The 22,861-nt window shown below is 47.3% G+C and overlaps 1 protein-coding gene across 3 annotated transcripts in view; it reads right to left on the minus strand.

Moving 5' to 3' along the window:
- The window catches only part of KIF26B (kinesin family member 26B), a 399,021-nt gene that overhangs the window by 208,613 nt on the left and 167,547 nt on the right, over positions 1-22,861 (minus strand). For all 3 annotated transcript variants that reach the window (XM_048484868.1, XM_048484858.1, XM_048484878.1), the window contains one exon: positions 20,276-20,442. In XM_048484868.1, the coding sequence (XP_048340825.1) occupies positions 20,276-20,442 (167 nt within the window). The remainder of the gene's footprint in view (positions 1-20,275; positions 20,443-22,861) is intronic.

A 22,861-nucleotide genomic window follows, 5' to 3' on the forward strand; every position in this document is an offset into this window, starting at 1 on the left:
TGAGAAAATGAATAGATGAAATTGAAAACCATGTGCAATAGCAGTCAGAAGTCATAGCAGAACTCTCATTTCTCCTGCATTGGGTGCTTTACAAGACAAGTTTTATCTGAAAGTAGGTCACTAATCCCATTGTTTAACTTTTAATGTGACTGAGGAACTGTTTCAAACATCCCTGAAAATTTGATCCTTTCGGCCTTAGTCACACCTCACACGAGCTGTCTAGGACCACATGGGACTGCTTAATTCTATTGACTTAGGTGGGTCATCTTTTCAGTTAGTTCTTCACAAAGGTGAACAAAGCAAACCTTACTGAAGGTCTTGGTGCCCACATGCCCATCATTTGTGTTGACTGAACTTTGTCAATTCTGATTGCACCCATTCTCGAACAAACAAGCAAACCCATATATATGTCAAGCCTTCTGTATGAGCTACTTAAGCAAGTGGTTGGTGTTTTCCTTAAAGGTGGATGGTTGCTCTTGGGCTGACAGCATATTTTGGGGAGTCAATACATGCTAATCTAAATGTACACACTTGAACTTCTGCAAGATAAAAGAAGCCCTTAAATATTGTATACGTATTACCATTTGTGCCATTTATTGCAGGATACTTGACACAGGGATTATACTTCATCATTTTGCTGCCCAAGATGAAAGTCTGAAAGTTGTCCATGACATAACCTTCCTCCTCTTCTCCACACTAACTTGGTTACCATCATTTATATCTTCCACACTTTTATGAAGAACAGCATAAAATGGGTTGGCCCAAATGCCATCGCAACTCTACAACAAAGGTTAATTCAGAGATCTGAGTGTAGATTTGAACACTGGCTCACCATGTCTATTTCCTTATTCCGTACACTAGAGCCATTTGCAGGATGTCCTTCCCTAGGCACCCAGGAGGGTGGGTCATTACTGAGATTATGCCATCACTCCTCCATACCAACTGGACATAGTGGCCCACACAGATGCTTACATTAAACAAATAAAAGTAGCTGGATCAGTACACTCCATTTTTCAGTGAGTGTTTTGGAAATTCCAATCTATGCGTGTACACCACTTTGCATCTGTTCCAACCATAGTGTTGAGGTGAAGAAGGTTCAAGATTTACTGATACAATTGAAATCCCACCATATTACCCCCACATACATAAATTCCAATGCAGGGCTGCTGGTTTTTTCCTTTTCGGTCCAATGGATCCTCGTATCTTCGAGACCGCATCACCCCATATGTTCCCACACGGCCTCTTCGTTCGGTAGAGGCCAATCTACTGGTGGTCCCCGGCCCCTCGATGATGCGGCTGGCCTCCACACGGGCCAGGGCCTTTACAGCCCTGGCCCCGGCCTGGTGGAACGCTCTCCCACCAGCTGTTCGGGCCCTGCGGGACCTTGGTGAGTTCTGCAGGGCCTGCAAGACGGAGCTGTTCCGCCGGGCCTTTGGAGAGTCCAGCCGCTGATGGTGCCCCCTTCCGCTGGCCCCCTTCCGCTGGCCCCCTTCCGCTGGCCCCTTTTGCTGGCCCTTCCGCCGGCCTCTACATCTGGGCCTATAACATCTATCTAGACCTACCATTCTCCCTGGGGGTGGAAGAATTTAATATTAGGCACCGGGCGCCACCTACACCTATGCCTATATTTATTTTACATTTAAATGCTAATGTTTAGCTAGTTTTCGCTGCTTTTATAAGTTTTAGCCTATTTATGATGTTTTAAAATTGTATTTATTATCTGCTGTACACCGCCCAGAGCCCCTCGGGGATGGGGCGGTCTAGAAGCCCAAAGTATAAATAAATAAATAAATAAAATTCATTTACACTGGACACGAAGCTGTACAATCAAGGAACTTACAGCACAAGCCTTAGCAGAGTTATTCCTGTCTAAATTTACTGGGTTCAGGAAGTTAGTGGTGTGCAACTCTGTTTAGGATTGCACTGCCAGTCTCTGATATCATTTAACTTAGCTTTTGGTATTCACTGAGCCCAGGAGAACAATGTGATTGGATTCCATACAGTGATTTTCTTCATCAAATTTAATTCAGGTGATGCAAAGATTTATTATCCATGATCTCACTATGCCAACAGGAGACATTTAGCATGGCAACTAAATCCCCTATTTTGAAGATATGCCAGCCAATGCTAGCATTGTTATGTCAGGATGATACTAGAGATGCCATGTGTGAACATGGAGTTGTATCTTCTTTTGCTGCTTGTCCTAGTGTGTCCTTCTGCCTTAGAAAAAGCATCTCTGAATATTTGCTTGGAAAAAATTAGGAGGTTTCTCTCTCAAATAACCTGTAGAGTTGCATGTATAAGATGTTTAGACTGCCTGCTCATTCCTTGTCAGAAGGGATGCATGTAATATGTAGTGTGTCACTGTGAGACTCAGACTTGAAGATATCATGCTGAAATTGTGTCTTCCATATTTTGTCAAGTGTGTAATGTAACACTCTCTGTAGAGGTGTAGAGGGGGAAATGGCGCCTGGGGTAAAATGGTGCCCCCCCGCTCCCCATGGTAGCTACTCCCGCGCGCCATGCCCTGTGGTAGCTACGCCCCTCACACCCCACTTACCTGAGACAGTAGTGGTCCTGGGCAGCCTGGCGGGGCAGGGCTGAGGGGAGAAGGCTCAGCTGGTGCACCCAGGGCTAGAGGGCACACCGGCCGGAGAGAGGCGCTCACCTGGGAGAAAAGGGTATCCAGCAGCTGCAAGAAGAAGGAGGAGGCAGTGATGGAGCTCTTGGGTACAGGGTCAGGTGGCTCTGATGCCAAGCAGGAGCAGGACAGGAATCTGCCCCAACATGCAGGCACCGTGTTGCAGGAACTAGTGGCCTGGCTGGAGCTGGGCAAGGGAAGGAGCAGCAGCGCACTCCATGCAGCAAGGTCTCAACATTTGGGCCTAGGGAGGCTAAAAGGGGAGGTAGAGATAGAACCGAGGCAGCCAGAGAAGGTGATCAACGGGGACCAGGAGGGGCAGGATCATTCCAAGCACTAAGCCCTGGATTGGGGAAGGTCAGCCATAGGGAGGGGGCTGTGAGGATAAGAAGGGAGTGGGTTAAAGACCAAGGAGGAAGATGCTGGCTACAATTCCCAGAGCTGGGGAATTTTGTATGCCTGGAGGGAGAGGCAGCCTGTGAGACCTCCTCCTTCTCCTCACTTCTGAGGCCTGTGGACCCCTTGGGGAACTGCTGCACATTGCCAGGGCAGCAGATGATGAGGCAACCCTGGGGCAGTGGCTCACCACATGTAGGATGGCTCTGTAAATTATGAAATGGCACAAACTCGCTTAGGAATTTTAAAAAATGGACATTTTATAATTCATTCTGCCATACTATGGTCTTGTTCTAATGTAAAACCATATTGAATACCTATATACATTTAAACCAGGTTGGAAGCCAGACACATGTTAACTTCCTTGAAGTTACACAGAGGTTCCTTTAGAGTTTCAAGTGGTCACCAGTTTTTATCCACTAATTAGATGACGAACGTTAGCTGAATGAATTGCTGTCTTTAGAAAACACTAGTTCTTTTAGCAGCCCTGTTACCAGTAACTGACAGACACAGTAAATCTTGGCAGGAATTTGAAAAGAAGCTTCAGCTGTGCTTTAACAACTGTCTTATTCAGTATTTTTTATAATGGAAAGCAGTTACCAGAAGATTATATTTTAAGTTTTACAGGTATGTTTGAAATGGAGAACTTCAAGGTTCAGCTTTTTTAGGGAATTATGAATACTGGAGTCTGTGATTTCCACAGAGTTCAACCAAAAACAGAACTGTAGTTGTACAGATGAGAGCAGATGACACATCATCAATATTTATTTCTTCTGCCAAATCAGAACATGAAAACTATCTATGAATCCAGCATTATGCTTTGAAAAGAATGCAAATGGCAATGCAACAAACACAGCTATAAATGTATTGTCGAAGGTTTTCATGGCTGGACTTAACTGGTTGTTGAGGGATTTCCGGGCCATGTGGCCGTGGTCTGGTAGATCTTGTTCCTAACATTTCACCTGCATCTCTTGCTGACATCTTCAGAGGAGTATCAAAGAGAGAAGTGAGTTACACACTGCACACTTCTCTCTGTGATACACCTCTGAAGCCAGCAAGAGATGCAGGTGAAACGTTAGGAAGAAGATACACCAGACCATGACCACACGCCCTGGAAAGCCCACAACAACAGCTTATAAAATTAACTGAATGTTAGGTCTCGGACTCTTAAGCCAACAAGCGAACTCTGAGGTATTGATCAGAAGCATTTATTGAACAGGCATCGAAGTACCACACTGGTAAAGCTAGTTCTGACGAAGCTGGCATTCAGTCCCCTTTATCCCCCAAGCAAGCCCCTCTCCCATTTTCTCAGGAATTTGTGAAAAACAGCTTTTGGAGTCTAGGCACCCCAAGGTCACCAGCAGATAATAAGAGAAAGCCACCTGGCTTCCTGCCCGACAAGATAATGCAGGTAACATTGTTCCCATAAGACAAGAGGTCCAGAGGAAGCCTAGTTATCTACAAGCATGTGAAGCCATAAAGCAAAGATCAAGGGAAGAATGTGCAGATGGCAGTGGTTACATATAGTAGGCTAATTATATATATCTCAATAGCAGCAGCAATGTGTTATTTTAAGCATACTTCTCAATCGCATCCCCTGACACTGAGATAAGACTATTCAAACAGTCAGAAGATAAATGTGATTCATTTCAGTAATACTGCCCCAAGAGGAAAAAGCTAAAATGAAATATCTAAATTCCTTAATTTACAGGTGGTACAGGAGTATACATTTTTTCAGCAAACTCTTTTCTCTTTTTATAGATGAATATGTAGGTAGATTTATCCCTGAGAGACAATCTCACAAAAAAGTTGCTGTTGTGGCAGATAAAAGAGCAATTTTTTATGAATGTGCAGTCAGAGCTGTTTGAATGTCAGGAGATGCTCTTTATCTCTAAAAGTTGGCTCTAGCAGTTTCCAAATCGCAGCTCTGTGCAAATGCAAAACCCATCAAAGCAATGCACACAGACCACAAGGAAGGATGAAAACATTCCTAGCTACGTTTAAATGTTAGGATGCAACCATGAACTTGATATTAGCTGAACTAGTGTGCCTAACCAGCCAGAAGATTAGTTTCTCTAATGAATTAATATATTTTATTTCTTTTATCCATATTTTCCTAGAATAACAGTCATGACTACTAAGAGTTAGCAACACAGTGACTTTACCCTCTATGCTATCAGAAATGAACCAGGCAGTGCATGGAAACAGCTATAACCATTCCAGTTACTAGAGCTGCTAAAAATAGCATGTCACGATCATCTGGAATTGCTTTCAAACTTATCACTGTGTCAACAGGTTCATACTTCATCTTCTCCATGCACTTGCAGGCACACATATGACTGTGGAAGAGCTTTGGCTGTTTGTGTAGTATAGGAGAAAACCCTATGAACTGACTCTAAGAAGCAACAGAAAGGCCTGCAACCTACCACTCTGCTCAGCAAAGTCTGAAGTCTTTCTCCTATCTAAGCATGCTCTCTCCTCGCATATACTACTGTGTAATTATTATATACCTACCCGTACTGGCTTCTCTTCTAAGACTGTGCCCAGCAAAGACTGGTGCTTTCTTCCAGCAGAAGGACCTGTTCTGTAATGGGGGGGGGGGGGTGCACTTTTTGTGGTGACCTAGCAACTGCTGCTGGAGAAAACATCCTGAAGCTGCAGAAAGGCTTCAAGCTTTGCTGACCAGAATGGTAGGATACAGGCTAAAATTTCAACAACAACAAACACTCTTTGTTTTTGTTTTTATCACAAGAATCCATCCAAAAATGAAGTGAGGAGATCCTGTTTGCTTGTGATTTTGGAGATATGAAACTCAAGCAATGTCCTCTGCATGCATCCCAACTGAATGGATACTAAAAGGACCTGATGACTGCAATGCCTGCCCTGCCCTGTTCTTATCCATCTGTTGAGCAAACGCCAGGGTAGTAAATGGGAATTACTGTCATAGGCAGCATCCATGAATTTCTGCAGCATATTCATGCGAGAAGTTCCCAATGGACTGTAGCTCATTGGTTGTTCCTTTTGTAATCAATAAGGAGTAGGCCAAGGGGAGTGGCTGATGCAGGCATCTCTCCAAAGCAGGTGCAGCATATTTTTCTACCCACATCCTTTCTGAATAGCACATTTATTATGGATTGTAACATTTCAGTTCTCTGCAACCAACAAATTGTTCATGCAAAACGAAAGTTATGCTGAATTATGAATAGTCGGCGAGATCAGCTATTGTTGTAAGGAAACCATGACACTGATTACGCCCTGAGATTTATATCACATAAAGGGCAAGGGAGAAGATCCCAAACTGCTACTGAGAATGACTGTAATCCCTCGAATGACTAACACAGGGGTCTGCAACAGCTTATATGCTGGCAGAGGCTGATGGGAATTGTAGTCATGAACATCTGGAGAGCCGCAGGTTACAGATCCCTGGACTAACAGATTTGCTTTCTTTTAAAGAATGCATAGTTCTGGCCTTTTAAAAAATAAACTGAGGTAGCCAAGCTTAAGTAATGTATTGACAGTAGCATGGGGTTTTCAAGGAATCAGTGGGATTACTCATATTAGAACAATAGCTTGGCAGTCCCTTTATAAAGTATTTGCTGGGTCTGGAATTCTCCCTTCATGCCCAGCCTCATTTTTAAAGGCAAAATGAAGAAGCCAAATAGAAAAAAAGCTGTAAACAATTTTAAGTCATTTGCTGCTGATGTCCAATGTCCTATATGCCAGGAAAGATCAGGGGAGAATAGTTTATATTACTAGAGTTGTGCCAAAGCAAATATTGCAGCTGCATTTCTGACCAGCATTTAAATTGGTATTTCACTTTTGTTTAGTCAAAATTGCTAATGATGGGTAACCCACAAATTATTAGGTAGTTTGATTCAATATAACCATATCTGTAGGCATCTCTAATTTGTGTCAAATCAAGGGAAGCTTAAGAATTAGAGTCCCGTAACTATTTACATAATGCTTTGTAAAACAAAAGGAAAAATTCAGCAAACAGACTTTCATTTCGAAAACAGGTCTGTAATTTGGAGTAATTAAGTTACTCTATTGCCTTAATTCATAAATAATGACTGTCAAGCATTTCCAAGCATTTCCAATCAAATCAAAGTCAACTACAAGTGTTCAGAAGTTCAGCAGATTCCTTAAGAACAAAAACAACATTTTAGTTTTTGCATCAGAAAACTCAAACACAGAGACGCCTTTCAAGCTACTTTCAGGCTGACAAAAGTTACTCTGTTCCCCAGTCCCTGCCAGTGTAATACACTGAATTGGACTTTAGAAATATCAGGGGAAATCTTGTACAGATGTTGTTAATTTTCTGCCAGTATTCCAACTGATTATTTTATAATCTTACTGTTACACAGAAAACCCAGCTTGATATATTTGTTAATATGCATCCTGAGAAGACATTCTGCAGTCTTTCTATTAGACATAGTACACTCAATTAACATAATGATATTATAATCTGCATATTTGGACAAGCAAGAAACCAAATGTTTTCCTAAGCCCTTTAGCTTCTGACTGCCACTGCAGGGGCTATTAAAGGGAGGAAAAAGAAGCTGTCAGATATCCTTCCATCAGGCCGGCACAGAAGACAACTCCCTCTCCCAACACAGACTGATAATATTGGTTCCTGAAAGTTATTTTGGCAAGCTATTTCTAGAAGGGAGTATTCTTACCCATCACCAACATACCCTGAAGGAAGAACAACAGGGAGAGCACCAGTGAAAGAAAGAGCTTCAGTGCTGGAGAGAGGATACAGAAACATCTGTGTGCCAGCTATATGTGTATGTTGATTAATTTTGCAAGGTGCCTTAAAGCCATATGAGGTGGAAAAGAGAGACCCAAAGATCTTATAAATAAATAAGCCACATATGAAGAGCCATGAAATACTAAAATTGTATTCTGATATTTACCGTTTTAAAATGTGCTCTATTCTTATGCTGTTGTTCACCGCCCTGAGCCCTCCGGGGGAGGGCGGTATAGAAATGTAATAAATAAATAAATAAATAAATAAATAAATAAATAAATAAATAAAAGAATGACTGAATGACTGAATGACTGAATGACTGAATGAATGAATGAATGAATGAATGAATGAATGAATGAATGAATGAAAGGAAAGATATTGGGATTAGTTTATAAATATATGTTGGAAGATAAGGATTTTATGTTGAGAATGTTGAAGCAAATATGGGAGAAAGAAAAACTCCTTGATGATGAAAATATAGAAAGAATAATGGATAGTATGAATAAGATAAAGATTGAAAAATATGTGGAACTGGAAAGAAAGGTAATACTTAAATGGTATAGAACCCCAATACAACTAGCCTATATGATTAAGGGATTGAGCCCAAGATGTTGGCATTGTGGTGAACAGAGAGCATACTACATCCATGTGTGGATAGAATGTAAAGTGGTAAAAAAGTTTTGGGATAAATTTTTTGAAATATATAGAACAATTAGTAAAAGTGAAAATTGATATAAATAATGATTTATTAATGGTAGGAATAATAGAAGATAAAAGGGTAAATAGAACTCTGGGACCAATGTATAAAATTATGATCAGAGCTGCATATGCAGTGATAGCATTGAGCTGGAAAGATAATAAGAAATGGACAATCTCAAAATGGTTGGAATATGTATGGGAACAAATACAGTTAGAAATTTTTGAGATGATGGCAAAAATATACTATGGCAAGAGAAATTAAGAGGCATTATGAAGATATGGACAATGTTTGAGACCTGGATGAGAGAAGCCGGATTTAACGAAGAAATCTGGGAAAAGAGAATACGGAGAATGAACCTTCCGCTGCTTGCTTGAATAACCGGGAAAAAGAAGAGCGGGAGGGAGGAAAAAAAGGGGGGGAAATGTATAGTTTAAATAAATATATTGTATGTTAAAAAAAAGCCACATATAACACTGCCCCCCTCTGCCGCCCATGTGTATTTTTAGACACTTAGCAAGGTGGTAAAGGCACAAAATTTGTACATAGCTTCTCTCTCCCTCTCATCCTCTATATAGCCAACCATTTTGGACCTGAACTAGGGTTAAGTAAAGCTGATTTTTAAAACTTGCTTCAAAATTATCTTTTAAAAATTGATCTATTCTGGAAAAGAGCCCTCAAGTCTCCTTTCCAGAGGCTATAACTTCATACTACAACCAATGCATGGCTACCATTGACATGTTTAGTGATGCAACCAGTGGCATACGGTCCTAGGTACCCCATGTCCCTAGGCGCACACCTTTTGGTCATGTGGGGGGTGCCAGATGCCCCCCCACATTACCAAATGGATCCACCGACGGAACTCCCAGTCCTGCCTTCCTCGACTGTGGAGGGAAGTACTGGGATCCCCGGCAGCCAGCTCAGCTTCTTGCCTCTGGCCGGAAGCGCAAAGTTGAGCAGACCGCCAGGTCTCCCAGTTCTGCCTTCTCTGGCTCCTCCTCCTTGCCCAGAAGCCGGGGCACAAGGGAAACTCGCTCCCTGGCTTCTGTGTGTCCTGCACTCCAATTGGCCATTTCTGTCTGCAGGGCACCTGCTCTGAACTCTGGCAAAATCCTCCCTTGCCCCCTCCCCCCCTCCCCAGCCACACTGGGCCAAAGAGGCCTGGCAAAACCCTCCCACACCCCTCCCACCTTTCAACACTCCAACCACCCCAACACTCACCTTGCCTACCAAAGCCACTCCTCTCCACCCTCCCTGTATCCTCACCTTCCTACCCACCCCGAGCCAGACCCAGTAAGTGGCACACCACGAGAAAGGGTGTGGTGGCCGCCTCTCCAGCCCCAGTAAAGCCTATTGCAGGGGGAGATGCTTCCTCTTCAATCCTTTGCTAGATTGGAAATCCTCTTCATCTCCCCTGCAATGGGCTTTGCTGCTAGTAATACATAATGCCTAATGGAGGCCAGGATGGAGAAATTGCCTGCTGCTATCACTTTGCTCAAAGAGTCACATTAGCAATCTTATCTGTGTAGCAAGTGTAAATTAGGATCACTCTACAAAATTCAGTAGAATTAATGCCTGGTCTATATATTGTTATGTTATGTTATGTTTATTGAGTATAATAAACATAGCACAACGTTATACATTAAATATAATAGGCATAACATCCAAATCAAAGGCATAGCATTCAGATTGCAAGGTGTCATAGTCCCACTGTACATTGCATTGGTCAGGCCTCACCTGGAGGATTATATGCAGTTCTGAAGGCCTCACTTCAAAAAGGACATGAACAGAATGGAGCAGGTACAGATAAGAGTGATGAGGATGATTGGGGGCCTGGAGACCAAGCCCTATGAGGAAAGGCTTAGGGACTTGGGAATGCTTAGTCTGGAGAAGAGGAATTTGAGGGGGGCATGACTGCTCCAAGTATTTGAAGGGCTGTCACTTAGAGGAGGACAGGGAGCTCTTCTTATTGGCAGCAGAGGATAGGAATCACAATAATAGGTTAAATCATGAGGAGAAAGGTTCCAACTGGATATTAGGAAATAACCTTTTATAGTAAGAATTGTGCAACAAAGGAACTAACAGCCTAAAGAGGTGGTGAGCGCCCCCTCACTGGCAGTCTTTAAGTGGGACAAACACTTGCCTTGGATGCTCTAGGCCACAGGTGTCAAATTCGCGGCCCTCCAGATGTTATGGACTACAGTTCCCATCATCCCCTGCCAGAATGATGCTGGCATGATGCTGGCAGGGGATGATGGGAACTGTAGTCCATAATATCTGGAGGGCTGCGAGTTTGACACCTATGCTCTAGGCTGATCCTGCATTGAGCTAGCTGGCCCATATGTCCGCTTCCAATGCTATGATTCTATGAAAGTGGTACACTTTTGAACGATAGAGTGAATTGAACCACTTCAGATAAGGAGTTCCTTTTTTACATATGCCCCCTTGTGAAGCCATTGCAACTGAAAGAACTTTATAAAGTTCTGGTTGAGCCCCATGTCTTTACCTCTGCATTCAAAAATATTATCTCCCGTCCCACCTGCAGCCTGAATCATTCTACTATCTCAAGCCTTTACTATCTCATTTGGCTGCTCATACACAGAAACTTTTTACTAGTTGGGAATAGCATTAAAAATGAACACATGAAGATGCTTTATACTGAGTAGGACCAGTGGTCCTACTATTCAATATTGCTCACTCCAGTGGTCATCAACCTTTCCAGACACAGAATACGCATTTGACCCAGTTGGTCACATCAGACTCACTGAGACATCACAGCATATGAGAGGAAGAGAAGAAGTGTCACATCCCAGGGCACTCAAGGCTTTGGAAAGACTGGATGGCATGAGGGCACTCCTTGAAGAATGTCAGCAGCACAGTAATGGGGCAGCAGGAGGAGCACTGGGGGTCTGCAGAGGCATGGGAGGAGCAGACAGGAGGAAAAAGAACCAGGGCCAGTTCCTGAGGGAAAAAAGACCAACTTGAGGGCAAACATTTCCTTGGGAAAAAAAGACCTACTCGGGACCTATTCAATTCAGCAGAAAGAGGATAAAAAGGACCCAGCTAAAGAAGCTGGGGAAGAAACAGCTGGGTGGGACCAACAAAGAAAGATCCAGCCAGGTCTCTGTATGGTCAGTAGAAATGCAAGACTCTCAAGCACCAGAAAGATGGCATTCCTGGCCAAGTCGCAATAACTACCACTGACCCTATGTGTGGGTGGCCTAAACACTACATATTTTAACCCTGCCAGAAGGGGCAATGGCCAGCACTAGAAGTTAGCAAGTCCTGCAGATGGGCCTCATTGGGGAAAACAGATGTGGAGTGCAAATGCAAGGTAATCAGATTTAAATCAGTCATGCTGCAGAATATGATAATCTTGGGAACTGGGGAATGGAACTGAGCAAAGAAATAAAACAACATCCTCTGCATCCCTTGAATGTTGACTGACAACACAGGCATATAATGGCACACCCCTAGGGAGATGTGACTCCTGGCCATGGGAGCTTCACACAAAGCCAGAATTATGCCCTTGCTGCTGTCAAGGCCAGGAGCAGAGGCAAGATAGCTGGAGACAGGAAACACAAGTGAGCCCCAAGATATATAAGCCAGCATTGATAGATTCAGAGAACCCCTCCTCGCAAAAGCTCTCTCTTGCCTTCTACTGGCTCACCCTGGCCATGGCACATCCCTACTTTTCCCTCAGTGTGTCCTCAGCTGTGGATCACTCCCATCTGCAAAAATCAATTTCCTCAGGGAAAGAGGGAAGCTCACCACAAGCTTGTGGCATCAAAGGCCTGACTGGCTGGTGTAGGGGGTGGCTGGGAAAGGCCGTGCCAGGTAGACAGAGAGACAGGGGGCAAGGAAGAGCTTTCATAAAGGGAGGGTACTCATGACTTAAGTGTGTAGAGCATGGGAGGACTGATTGGTGAAGATGCTGGGAGGCCAGGAATGGGAATGGGAGAAACTGTGAAACACAGCTTTCGTGGGAAAAGGAAGTTGTGTGTTGCAAGCACATGAATAGAGCCTTTGAGGACCAACTGGTGCAGGGTGGGATGAATTGTATGGTGTGAGGAAGAACAAGACAAGGGAGAGCTTTTGTGTGGAAAGGGCGTGTGAGCATCTGAATCTGCCTATGCTAAAATGGAATTTGTTACACCACTAAGTGGCCTAGCCTCATCATCCTGCCTCGCCTGTCAGTGAACATGCAAAGAGAGGCACCAACTCTGGCACTAGCATCAAGTCCTTTCAAAAAGCAGGGGACCCCTATAGGGTCCCCTGACTCAGTCTGTGCAGCTCTGTGATACACTTTAGAGTCCTGACACATAGGCTGAAATCCCCTGGTTTATGCTGAAAGGCAGCAGCTTTCTCATGTTTCAGAAAGAGAACCCTTCATTATGAACCCTTCATTGGAGATGGCTGACATTGAATGAAAGCAGACACATTATCATTGAGATGCCCCTAAGTTTTTCAGAAGTTGTGACAATAACTGTGAGTTGTGTCAAAGTCAGCACAAACCAATATACTGGAAGGGTAGCTTTGACCCTTTCCTCACAGGCCAATAAACACGGGTGCAGGATGCTAAAAACAAAACCCATGGGGGGGGGGGGGACTGCACAGATCCCACCCCTAAAATGAGTCTGCCCCATGTTATTTCCCTCAACATGGGTTTATTGAAAATAGCTAAACTAGCAAATATTTTCCAAAATCCCAAGTTATAGCTGCTTGCACGTGGACAGTCAGGCAGGAAGCACTTTATTTGCCTCTCTTCCTTTTAAAAAAAATGTTGCGGCTTGCATCTGCGTAGCTACGCAGCTGCATATGGTCATATCGAGGTTCATTGGTATGGCTGTGGGGGTTCATTTGTGCATGGCTGCATAGCTATGCATGGGTGAGATGTAATTTTTTTTTAATAGACCTGTGTAGGGATGAACTGCTGACCCAGCAGCACCGTAAGTAGAGCGCTGGAACACCGGCGCTCCTACGGCCTTCTGGTCGCACCGCTCCCCCACCCCTCATCCCCCGATGAGTCATGGGTCATGAACTACCTGGCTCACAACCACCGGGTGTCCCGGACAAAGGGACAATGGTCTTGCCCCCAGGTGAGGATTAGGCCCAGACGCTGATGCTCCTCTCCGCACGTAGCAGCCAGGTGAGATCATGCATCACATGATGATCTCTCAGTCTCCCGCTCTCCCGCTCTCCCAAAATCCCCCCCGTTCCGCCCTTCTACACGCCCCCGCTAGAATCATAATAAAAGGTGCCAAGAACCAGCACGCGGGAGAGTCGCTAGGAACACAGACACCCGCGCTCCCGCTGCTGGCGCTCTCCACCAGATGTTATCACCGCGTCTCGTCTCGTTCTTGCGCTGACCTTGCGGGCACGACTACAAGCTGGTGCCGAAACCCGGGAATCCTCGAACCTCCACCCTGCTTACCGTCGCCTGGGAAAGGGCCGCGGTACCGACGTCCGCTGGATCGGCGCATCCAGGGACCCACCTGTCGGTATCGCCCGTCCGCTGGATCGGCGCATCCAGGGACCCGAAGTTCTAGGACACTCTCTCGTCCGACGAAACACCGGTAAGTATGGGAGCTTGCAAAAGCAGGGCTTATGACAAGCACGTTAATCCAACTAAAAGCGTTAGCTTAAATGCGCAGGGTCTCCATAAAGAGAGGGGAGCTGCGCAAATTGGTTGAGGAGATTGAAGCCCACTGTCCACGGTACCCGGAGGGAGGAAGATTGAATCTTAATGATTGGGGAAACATCGGGCGCATTCTTCGCACAGAGCCGGCCGATGTTACTGCTACTGACGTGGAGACAGTGTTATGTCGCCATCAGCCTGCAGGTCTATGGCTCCCTTGCTGTAGATCGCCCTCCTTTCGACCCTTCAGCTTCAGTTTCACCCCCGGAATTTTCTCTATCCTCTAAATTGGACGCCTGTCCTCCTTCTGCCCCCCCCTGCGCCCCCGCCTCCTTCAAATTCTCCCGCGGCTCGGCCGCCCCCTCCCCTTGCTCCGCCTTCATTTTCTGAAGCCACAGCACCTCCGTCGGCGCCACGTAATGGCGCGGGTTTCAAAACCCTCGCAGAACGTATTAGCCACGACCTGCGAAAAAAGGAAACCCTGACGGAAGACGATGCCGATATCCTCGCCCTATGCCCCGTTCACTTCACAGATACCGAGGGGGAGGGTGGCATTATTCGGTGGGTTGTCGAGTACCACCCTTTAGGTTATAACATCCTCACTGAGCTCCGCAAAGCGATGCGAGACCTAGGAATCACCAGCCCCTATGTGAGAGGCATGCTAGAAGCAGTCGCAAGGAATCACCTAATCACCGGATGACTGGAAGACCACCTTTCGCATGCTTTTGAGCCCTGCACAATATGTGATCTGGGAAAGCGAGTTCCACCAGCAATGTTTCGCTAGGGGAGCCGCCTCGGGCGGCGCCTACACCGCTGCGCAGCTTTACGGCTTCGATGCCTTCGCCAACCCCAACGATCAGATTGTCCTGCCAGAGGCCACCCCTACGGGTCACCTTCTGAATGCGCCTACAAGGCGCTCATCAAGGTTCCCAATGCCGGCCAGCCAACCCAAAGCTTCTCCGCCATCCGGCAAAAACCCCAAGAGCCCTACGCTGAATTTGTGAACAGGCTCCAGGAGGCTCTCAAGAGGCAGGTAGATAGCGAGGAGGCCCAAAATGAGCTCCTCATGCGCCTCGCCAAGGAGAACGCCTCCACTGAGTGCCGCAGACCAATCACGGGCCTAGGTAAAGATCCTGAACTGGCCGATATGCTTAAGGCTTGCCAGGACATCGGATCCTCCGCCCACCAAGCTAGTCTCCTCGCCGCAGCACTCTCCACCGCCAGGGGACAGCCCCAGGATGATTGCTTCAATTGCGGCAGATCAGGACACTTCCGGAGGGAGTGTAGGCAGCCCGGCGGGGGGGCCTACAATCCCGATGGAGGAGGATCCCCCCAGGAGACGAAGACCCCCGAGGCTGCCAAAAACCCGATGCCCCCGGTGCCAGAAAGGCTTCCACTGGAAAAGGACAGTCTGGCCGGGAAACTTCGCGCTCGGCATCTCCCCAGCCCAGGACCAAGGGGGAGAGTACTAGAGCAGCCCCGAACACCAAGACCCACACCCAAACCACCCCCCTCTCGGGGCATCTCGCTCACATGCACCCAGCCCATCTCCTTTAAGTTCCCCCACGAGGTCCTCGAGGTTCTAACCCAGTATAGCGAATTCCATCCCAACGGGGACCATTGGGCTGGCGCCCCCAAAGATCTCTGCAGCTGAGCAGGGGCTGCTCATCATCCCCGGAGTCATCGACTCCACGCACCAGGGACCCATCCACCTCCAAGTCTGGACAAACATCCCGCAGGAGCTACCCAGCGGAACCAGCTGCGCACAGCTGATCCTCCTGCCCCATGCGCTGTCCGCCATCAATGCAATAAAGGCCACGAGCCCCGGCAGCCATCAGGACGCAGCTAACACCACCATCGCAGCGGTGGAAACACCCATCGGAAGCTCCCGCCCGTACCTGGAGCTCACTATAGAGGGGTGTCTGTTCAAGGGCCTGGTGGACACCGGCGCTGATGTGACTGTCATCAGGGCAGCCGAGTGGCCTGACCAATGGCCAACCGAGACCTGTCCGCACATCTGGGGGGTGGGGAAAACAAACCGCGAGACGGAGCATCCGCCTACCACGCATCCACAGCCCAGGACTTGAGCGGCCGCCACTGTCCGCCCCATCGCTCTGGACATCCATGTTAACCTCTGGGGAAGGGACCTCATGAGTCAGGTCAAAACGACCTTAGTCTGGGATGGATAAACCCATCACATAGGACATTGATCCTGATTGTGCTCTTCTGAAATTCACATCTCAATTCCCAAGAAAAGAAACTGTTTTTCCCTCCCGTTCTCTCCCTTCTATTCTTCGACCAGCAAAGGCGGGAGGGCCAATTGGCTGACTGGCCCTCCCTGGATTAAAATCTGGGCCCATCCTGGTACCGCAGCACTGCCAGGACAGGCCCCAACTCAAGGGGTTGCTGCAAACACAGATCCACTCATGATTTGGGTGGGTGGTGTTTGCCAAAGCGCAGGGAAGCTGTATGAATTCAGCGTGCAGGCCCATGCGCTTGGCCAAAGCCGCCCCTTAAGGAGCGGTCTCGGCAAGCAGCATCTCCCTGAGATAATTCGATCACAAATTTAGCACCACTCCAGCCTTCCTGCGTTAACCACCAAGGTCACGGAAAGTACATTCCCCTTGCAAAGAAACCCCCCCCTTTTCTTTGTGTGTGGAAATCCACCCCTATTGCCTAATCGCCTTACCTCCCTGATGTATTCGTCACCCCCAAAAGCGCTCCCAAAGTCCCCTTTGTGTTGCAAATTAGCATGCATACCTTAACAATTCCCCAGGGTCCGCCGCCCCCTCCTCCCTTGGAGGCTCGGACTCCTCGACTTGGCGCACTCCTGATGACGCTTCTTGAAGCCAGCTTCCATCGGGATCGCCACCCTCTGCCCTCCCTGTCAAACAACTTAAAGAAAGAGGAGTAGGCGGCCCCCAACAGAGCGCATTAAAAGCAACCCCTACGCAGGCTGCAGGATAAGCCTTCGTATATAGTCTTCTTATATCAAACACTAAAATCCAACAAAAACTTGATCCTGACCTCCCGCCATCGGCTCTCCAAGCCTGGCAGGACCCGGCCCCCTCCTATAACCTGGGGAAGGGGGTGTGTTTCAGTCCTTCTTCCTACAGATCTCCTGTGGATCCCGACTCGCCATGACAGGCCAGCCCATGGAATGGCGCCAGGAGGAAACCAACCCCATCCCAGAGATGGAACACATCTCTCTGGAGGATCCCGCCCAGCGGCCTCAATGGAAACGCCGCCACCGACGCCCAGACGGTCCAAAGACCCGGATGACCTGGGGGAATGTCAAGGCGACCGCCAGCCAAGCTCAAGAGCTGCTGCGCCAGCAAGGCCACCCCGAGACGCCCGAGAATCTCTGTGCCGCCCTCTTTGCAATCATCACTGCCAACTCGGCGGCCACCATCCTTTGCCTGCTCTGCTGCCTCCTGCCAGTGGCAGTCGGCCACCCCCTGACGAGCTTTGACCAAACCAACATCTGGGAGCAATTTGCTGCCGCTGCCAACGTTTCGTCCTTCTGCCTGGGCCAGTACCTAGGAGTCGGGAGCCTGCTAAGCTCCTGCCTGCTCCCCGTTTGCAAAGCCCCTGGAGACTTCCTAGCGGAGTCTGGCTTAAGCCCCTTTATGAATGCTTCGTCCATCAAGTACTCTATGAGCGCTGACTGGGGACCCGTTGTCCAAACCCTCCCAGCCGGCGCTCTCTCCCTTGTCACCAAGACTGTCGCTAATCACAAGTCCAACACCTGCGCCCGCATTGCCGGCGCGGCAAGACGAGAAACCGACCCGGGCCCATTCACCGCTCGCCAACTGGAACTGCATGCACACGGAGGACATTCCCCCCGTGTACGGAAATATCTTGCTCCCCAAGGGTTGGTTCTGGACTTGCGGGGAGAGAATTTTCAACTACATCCCTGCTCGGCTTTCTGCCGGGACTCTCTGTTGCCTTAGCCGCCTCACCATCCTCCTGCCTCAGGCTCCACCCCGGGAGCCCGGGCGCCACCGCCGCCGCTCCACTCTGCCCCTCGACCCTTCTTGCCGGAGCGATGCGGTTGCCCTCTCCGAAGCGGAGTTCGTCTCCCTCGCGACCTCCCTAGTGGGAGTCCCAGGACTCGCTTCTTACAACGCCAAGACCATTGGCCGGCTGGCCTGTGCCCTCATGGGTCCATCAACTCCACATCCATTGCTCTGGATGCCCTGGCCTCCGAGCAGCAGGAACTTCGTCAAGCGACTTTAGATAATCGTGCCGCTATTGATTATTTGTTGTTATTACATCACCAAGGTTGTGAGAATGTACATAATATGTGTTGTTTTAATCTTTCTGATAATTCCCATTTGATTCATATGAAAGTGCGTGAACTGCAAGATGTTGTATCTAATCTGAAGTATGACGTTTTGCCCCACTGGTGGTCAGCCCTCTGGAGCTGGCTACCGGGGGGATGGTTGAGTGCTATTGTACAGCTCTGCATTGGCTTGATTATGTGCCTCATCGTCGGATCTTGTTTCATTCAATGTGTATCTAATGTTGCCTGTAACATGTGTAAGAAACCCCTCGACTTTCCCTTGCATCGCAACCAAGTTCTCATGTTGCACAAGCAGCTCGGCCAGCTTGGCCAAACGGCGGAGGAGGCGAGCGTCCCCTTAAATCGCCCCCTAACAATTCGGCCTCCCTTCTAAATGTAAAAGGAGGAGATGTAGGGATGAACTGCTGACCCAGCAGCACCGTAAGTAGAGCGCTGGAACACCGGCGCTCCTACGGCCTTCTGGTCGCACCGCTCCCCCACCCCTCATCCCCCGATGAGTCACGGGTCATGAACTACCTGGCTCACAACCACCGGGTGTCCCGGACAAAGGGACAATGGTCTTGCCCCCAGGTGAGGATTAGGCCCAGATGCTGATGCTCCTCTCCGCACGTAGCAGCCAGGTGAGATCATGCATCACATGATGATCTCTCAGTCTCCCGCTCTCCCGCTCTCCCGGAATCCCCCCGTTCCGCCCTTCTACACGCCCCCGCTAGAATCATAATAAAAGGTGCCAAGAACCAGCACGCGGGAGAGTCGCTAGGAACACGGACACCCGCGCTCCCGCTGCTGGCGCTCTCCACCAGATGTTATCACCGCGTCTCGTCTCGTTCTTGCGCTGACCTCGCGGGCACGACTACAGACCTGTCTCCGAATGAAGGCACAACAGCAACCTGGATTGTTTCCGTGGGCGCCAATCGCTGCCTGCCCAGATGAATGTGAACACGAAAACAGGAAAATGGGTTCCTTTATCTTGACTGCAACCCATTATACATTTACTGTGCAGAAGGGGCCTATGTTAGCCTGCTGATGTCAGAACAAAAATAATTTGTGTCTCTTTAAGGAGTAACAATTATTTTGTGTGGCATAGTCCACTCTTCTCAGATGTATAAAATGTTACACAGTGAGTTGGACCATGTGCAAAGCCTCCACTGACAGAAGGAGTTTCCACAATTGGAGCAAAACTTTTCTACCATCCAGTTCTGCTGCAGGCCAGAGTGTTGCTGGAAATGTTCCTGGATGACAGGAGACCTCAACCCAGAACATTGTGAAAAAGGAGCTGTCAATTTGCAATAGAGGGGAAGCTGGCAAAAACCCCTCCCTCTTCCATCACTGGAAATTCCCCAATAGATCCAAGCCATTGGGCATATGGAGTTTCATCTAATGAGACACACAATTATACAGTCCACAGTGATATTTCATGTTGTAGGAAACCCCATAACCAGGTATTGAATTTATCTCTTGGTTCCTTTTTAAACAAAAAGTTCATTTAGGAAAAGTATTGATAAAGGAATGCTTAAACTGGAATTGGGGTTGCCAACCTCCAGACCAGACCTGAAGATCTCCCAAAATTACAAATGAGAGACCAATTCCCCTGGAGAAAATGGTGGCTTTGGAGAATGGACTTATCCTACACGGATGTCCCTCTTGTCCTCAGCCCCCTCAGAACTCACCCCAAAAGGTCCAGGAAATTCCCAATCCAGTGTTTGCAACTCAAACTGGAAAAGATCCAAGAAATTATTTGACTTAAAACTTCTGTATATAACACATAATTTGTTCCTTTAACTAGTCCTTACTTGCACTCCTTTGACAAACCAGAGATGAAGAGATCATCAGACTTTTGATCTTACCTGGCAAAGAAGGAAGCTGCCACTGATGTGCCTGTTGATGTATCACTGGCAACACAGGTGCTTTGAGAACTAGAGAAGCTGCACAAAGAGGGTTTATCTGCATTGTAGTGGTTCAGTGCAGCTTCAGTCAGACCCTCTCGCCCAGTCTCAGTCATCAACTGGGAGATCTAAAGACAAAAAAGAAGAAAAAATATAACAAGCTCACTAGGTGCCATTTCACTTTGCTCCTCTGCATTTGGGGAAATGGGAAGAAAAGTATTAGATTCAGCACACTTTTGTGACCTTTTAAATGCATTTATGGCCTCTACAACCCTATTTGGAAGCACTTTGGCTCAGACTTCACCTCATTTTCATTAAAAGTAATGAGCTAAAATAACCCTCTGACATTGTAATCTCCCATTATAGCTTTGGTGTTCCTTCTGTTTGGAGGAGAAAGAGTAAACCATTAACCTTGCTCCATTTGAGCAGTGGGGAACTTGAACACATCAGTCAAAGTCTATTTATTAAAGGAAATCTCCGCAAACTTTACTGAGTGAGTGCCAAAATGTGGCCATGCTTAATGCAAACTGAAATGGTTTATGGATACCATGGACCATCTGAAAGAAAAAGTGAGTTGGGGTGCTGTGTGGTTTCCGGGCTGTATGGCCGTGTTCTAGCAGCATTCTCTCCTGACATTTCACCTGCATCTGTGGCTGGCATCTTCAGAGGATCTGACATAGAATATTATTTGAAAACACAGAAATTCTGGACCACTCTGACAACCACTACATCAGACTACACAGAGAAGCCATCGAAATCCACAAGCACGTGGACAATTTCAACAGAAAGGAAGAAACCATGAAAATGAACAGAATTTGGCTGCCAGTTTTGAAAAACACTAGAGTCAAGACAGTGACTAATCAGCTCCACACAAACACAGGATGACTATGGACAATAATACAATCAAAGGGAACAAAGGCCAGACTACTTCTATTCAGATGCCTCACCTATTGACCTATCTCCATTGTTACTCACATGCTACAGACTTCTTTGTGACTCACTTGCCAGGCCATTCCTATTCAGATGCCCTCACCTATTGACCTTTACTCACAGGTATATATACTCCACTTGCTTTCCTTTCCTACTATCAGATCCTCTGAAGATTCCAGGTGTACTTGTATGTTCTGGTGGTGGATTTTCTTCTGAAGGCCAAGATGGTGTTAGTAGCCTAAAGTTGAGCCCTTTACCTGAGAGCTGTAGCCTTTCAGTTTCCAGACAATTAAGTGTAGATTGGCTAGTTCTGGATGAAACAGGGACCCCTGGTAAAGCAGATCCTGTCGGTGAGGAAGTTTGTAGGGAGGACCTGATCACAACTGTTGAAGTACGGAGAACCTTGGTCTCTGGGGCCAGAAAGGAACCACAACTGGTACTGCTGCCTGTTTTTCCTTGATTTTCCCTGAAAAGCTTTGGAAGGTATTGTGGGGGGGGCATACCGAAGGCTGGGTGGCCAACTGGACGTGAGGGTGCTCACTGCCCCTGCTTGAGGGCAGTGGAATCTGGAGAAGAACTTGGGAAGCTGGTGATTCTCATCGAAGCCAAGAGGTCCACCTTGGGCTGCCCAAGTCGACAAATTGCTCCAGGAATACTTCTCTTTGGAGCATCCACTTTCCCACAGTCAGGTGTTCCCTGCTTAGCCAGTCCACCTCCAGGGTCAGCTCCTTTGATGTACTCAGCTTTCAGTGAAAGGAGGTATACCTTTGCCCAAGTGATGATCCTTGATGCCACCCAATGAAGACCACTGCACCTGGATTCCCCTTGCTTTTTGAGGAAGGTCTTCATAGCCACATTGTCCATATGGATTAGTATGTGATGTTCCTCCATCTGGTCCTGGAAAGCTGACAAGGCTAGGAACACTGTACTTAGCTCCAGCTGATTTATGTGAAGTTTAGCTTCTTGTTGAGACCAGTGGCCCTGTTTGGGATTCCCATCTAGGACTGCTCCCCTACTGGACAGGCTTGCATCTGTCAAGGTGCTGATATGGCTGTAGCAACAGTTAGAGAGGTCTAGAGTGGAATCTGCCTCATAGAAGAGCATCCAGATTGGAGATAAGCAATCCCATCAGACTGGATAGGAGCAATAGGATATTCTGCTGGATATGAGGGTCTGGACCATGCTCTGGATCTTCTTGGCTTTTTGATCTGTAACAAAGAGGGACCCCAGGACCATGTTGATGACTACGGCTAAGTGTTCCAGCATTTGAAGTGGATGTAAAGAACATTTTGAATGATTTACCAAAAAGGAGGCATTCTAGGCACTGAAGCATTCTTTGGGTGTTGATCTGAGCCTGCTGGAATGATGGGAACCAGATCAGAAGGTCGTTGAGATAGGGATGGATGTGGATTCCTTGCTCTCAAAGAGTCACCATCAGGTTGAGAAGTAGCATTGAGAATACACACAGAGCTGTTCATAAACTGAAAGGCATTTCAGTGGGGGGGTGGGATTTGAACTCGACGGCATACCCCTGACTCACTACCTCTAGGGCCCAAGCATCTGTGTTGGACTGAAACCAGACTTCCCTAAATAGCGGCAGCCTTCCCCCACACCGGT

This window comes from Sphaerodactylus townsendi, linkage group LG01 (genome assembly GCF_021028975.2).
Source record: "Sphaerodactylus townsendi isolate TG3544 linkage group LG01, MPM_Stown_v2.3, whole genome shotgun sequence".
Taxonomy (NCBI): Eukaryota; Metazoa; Chordata; class Lepidosauria; order Squamata; family Sphaerodactylidae; genus Sphaerodactylus; species Sphaerodactylus townsendi.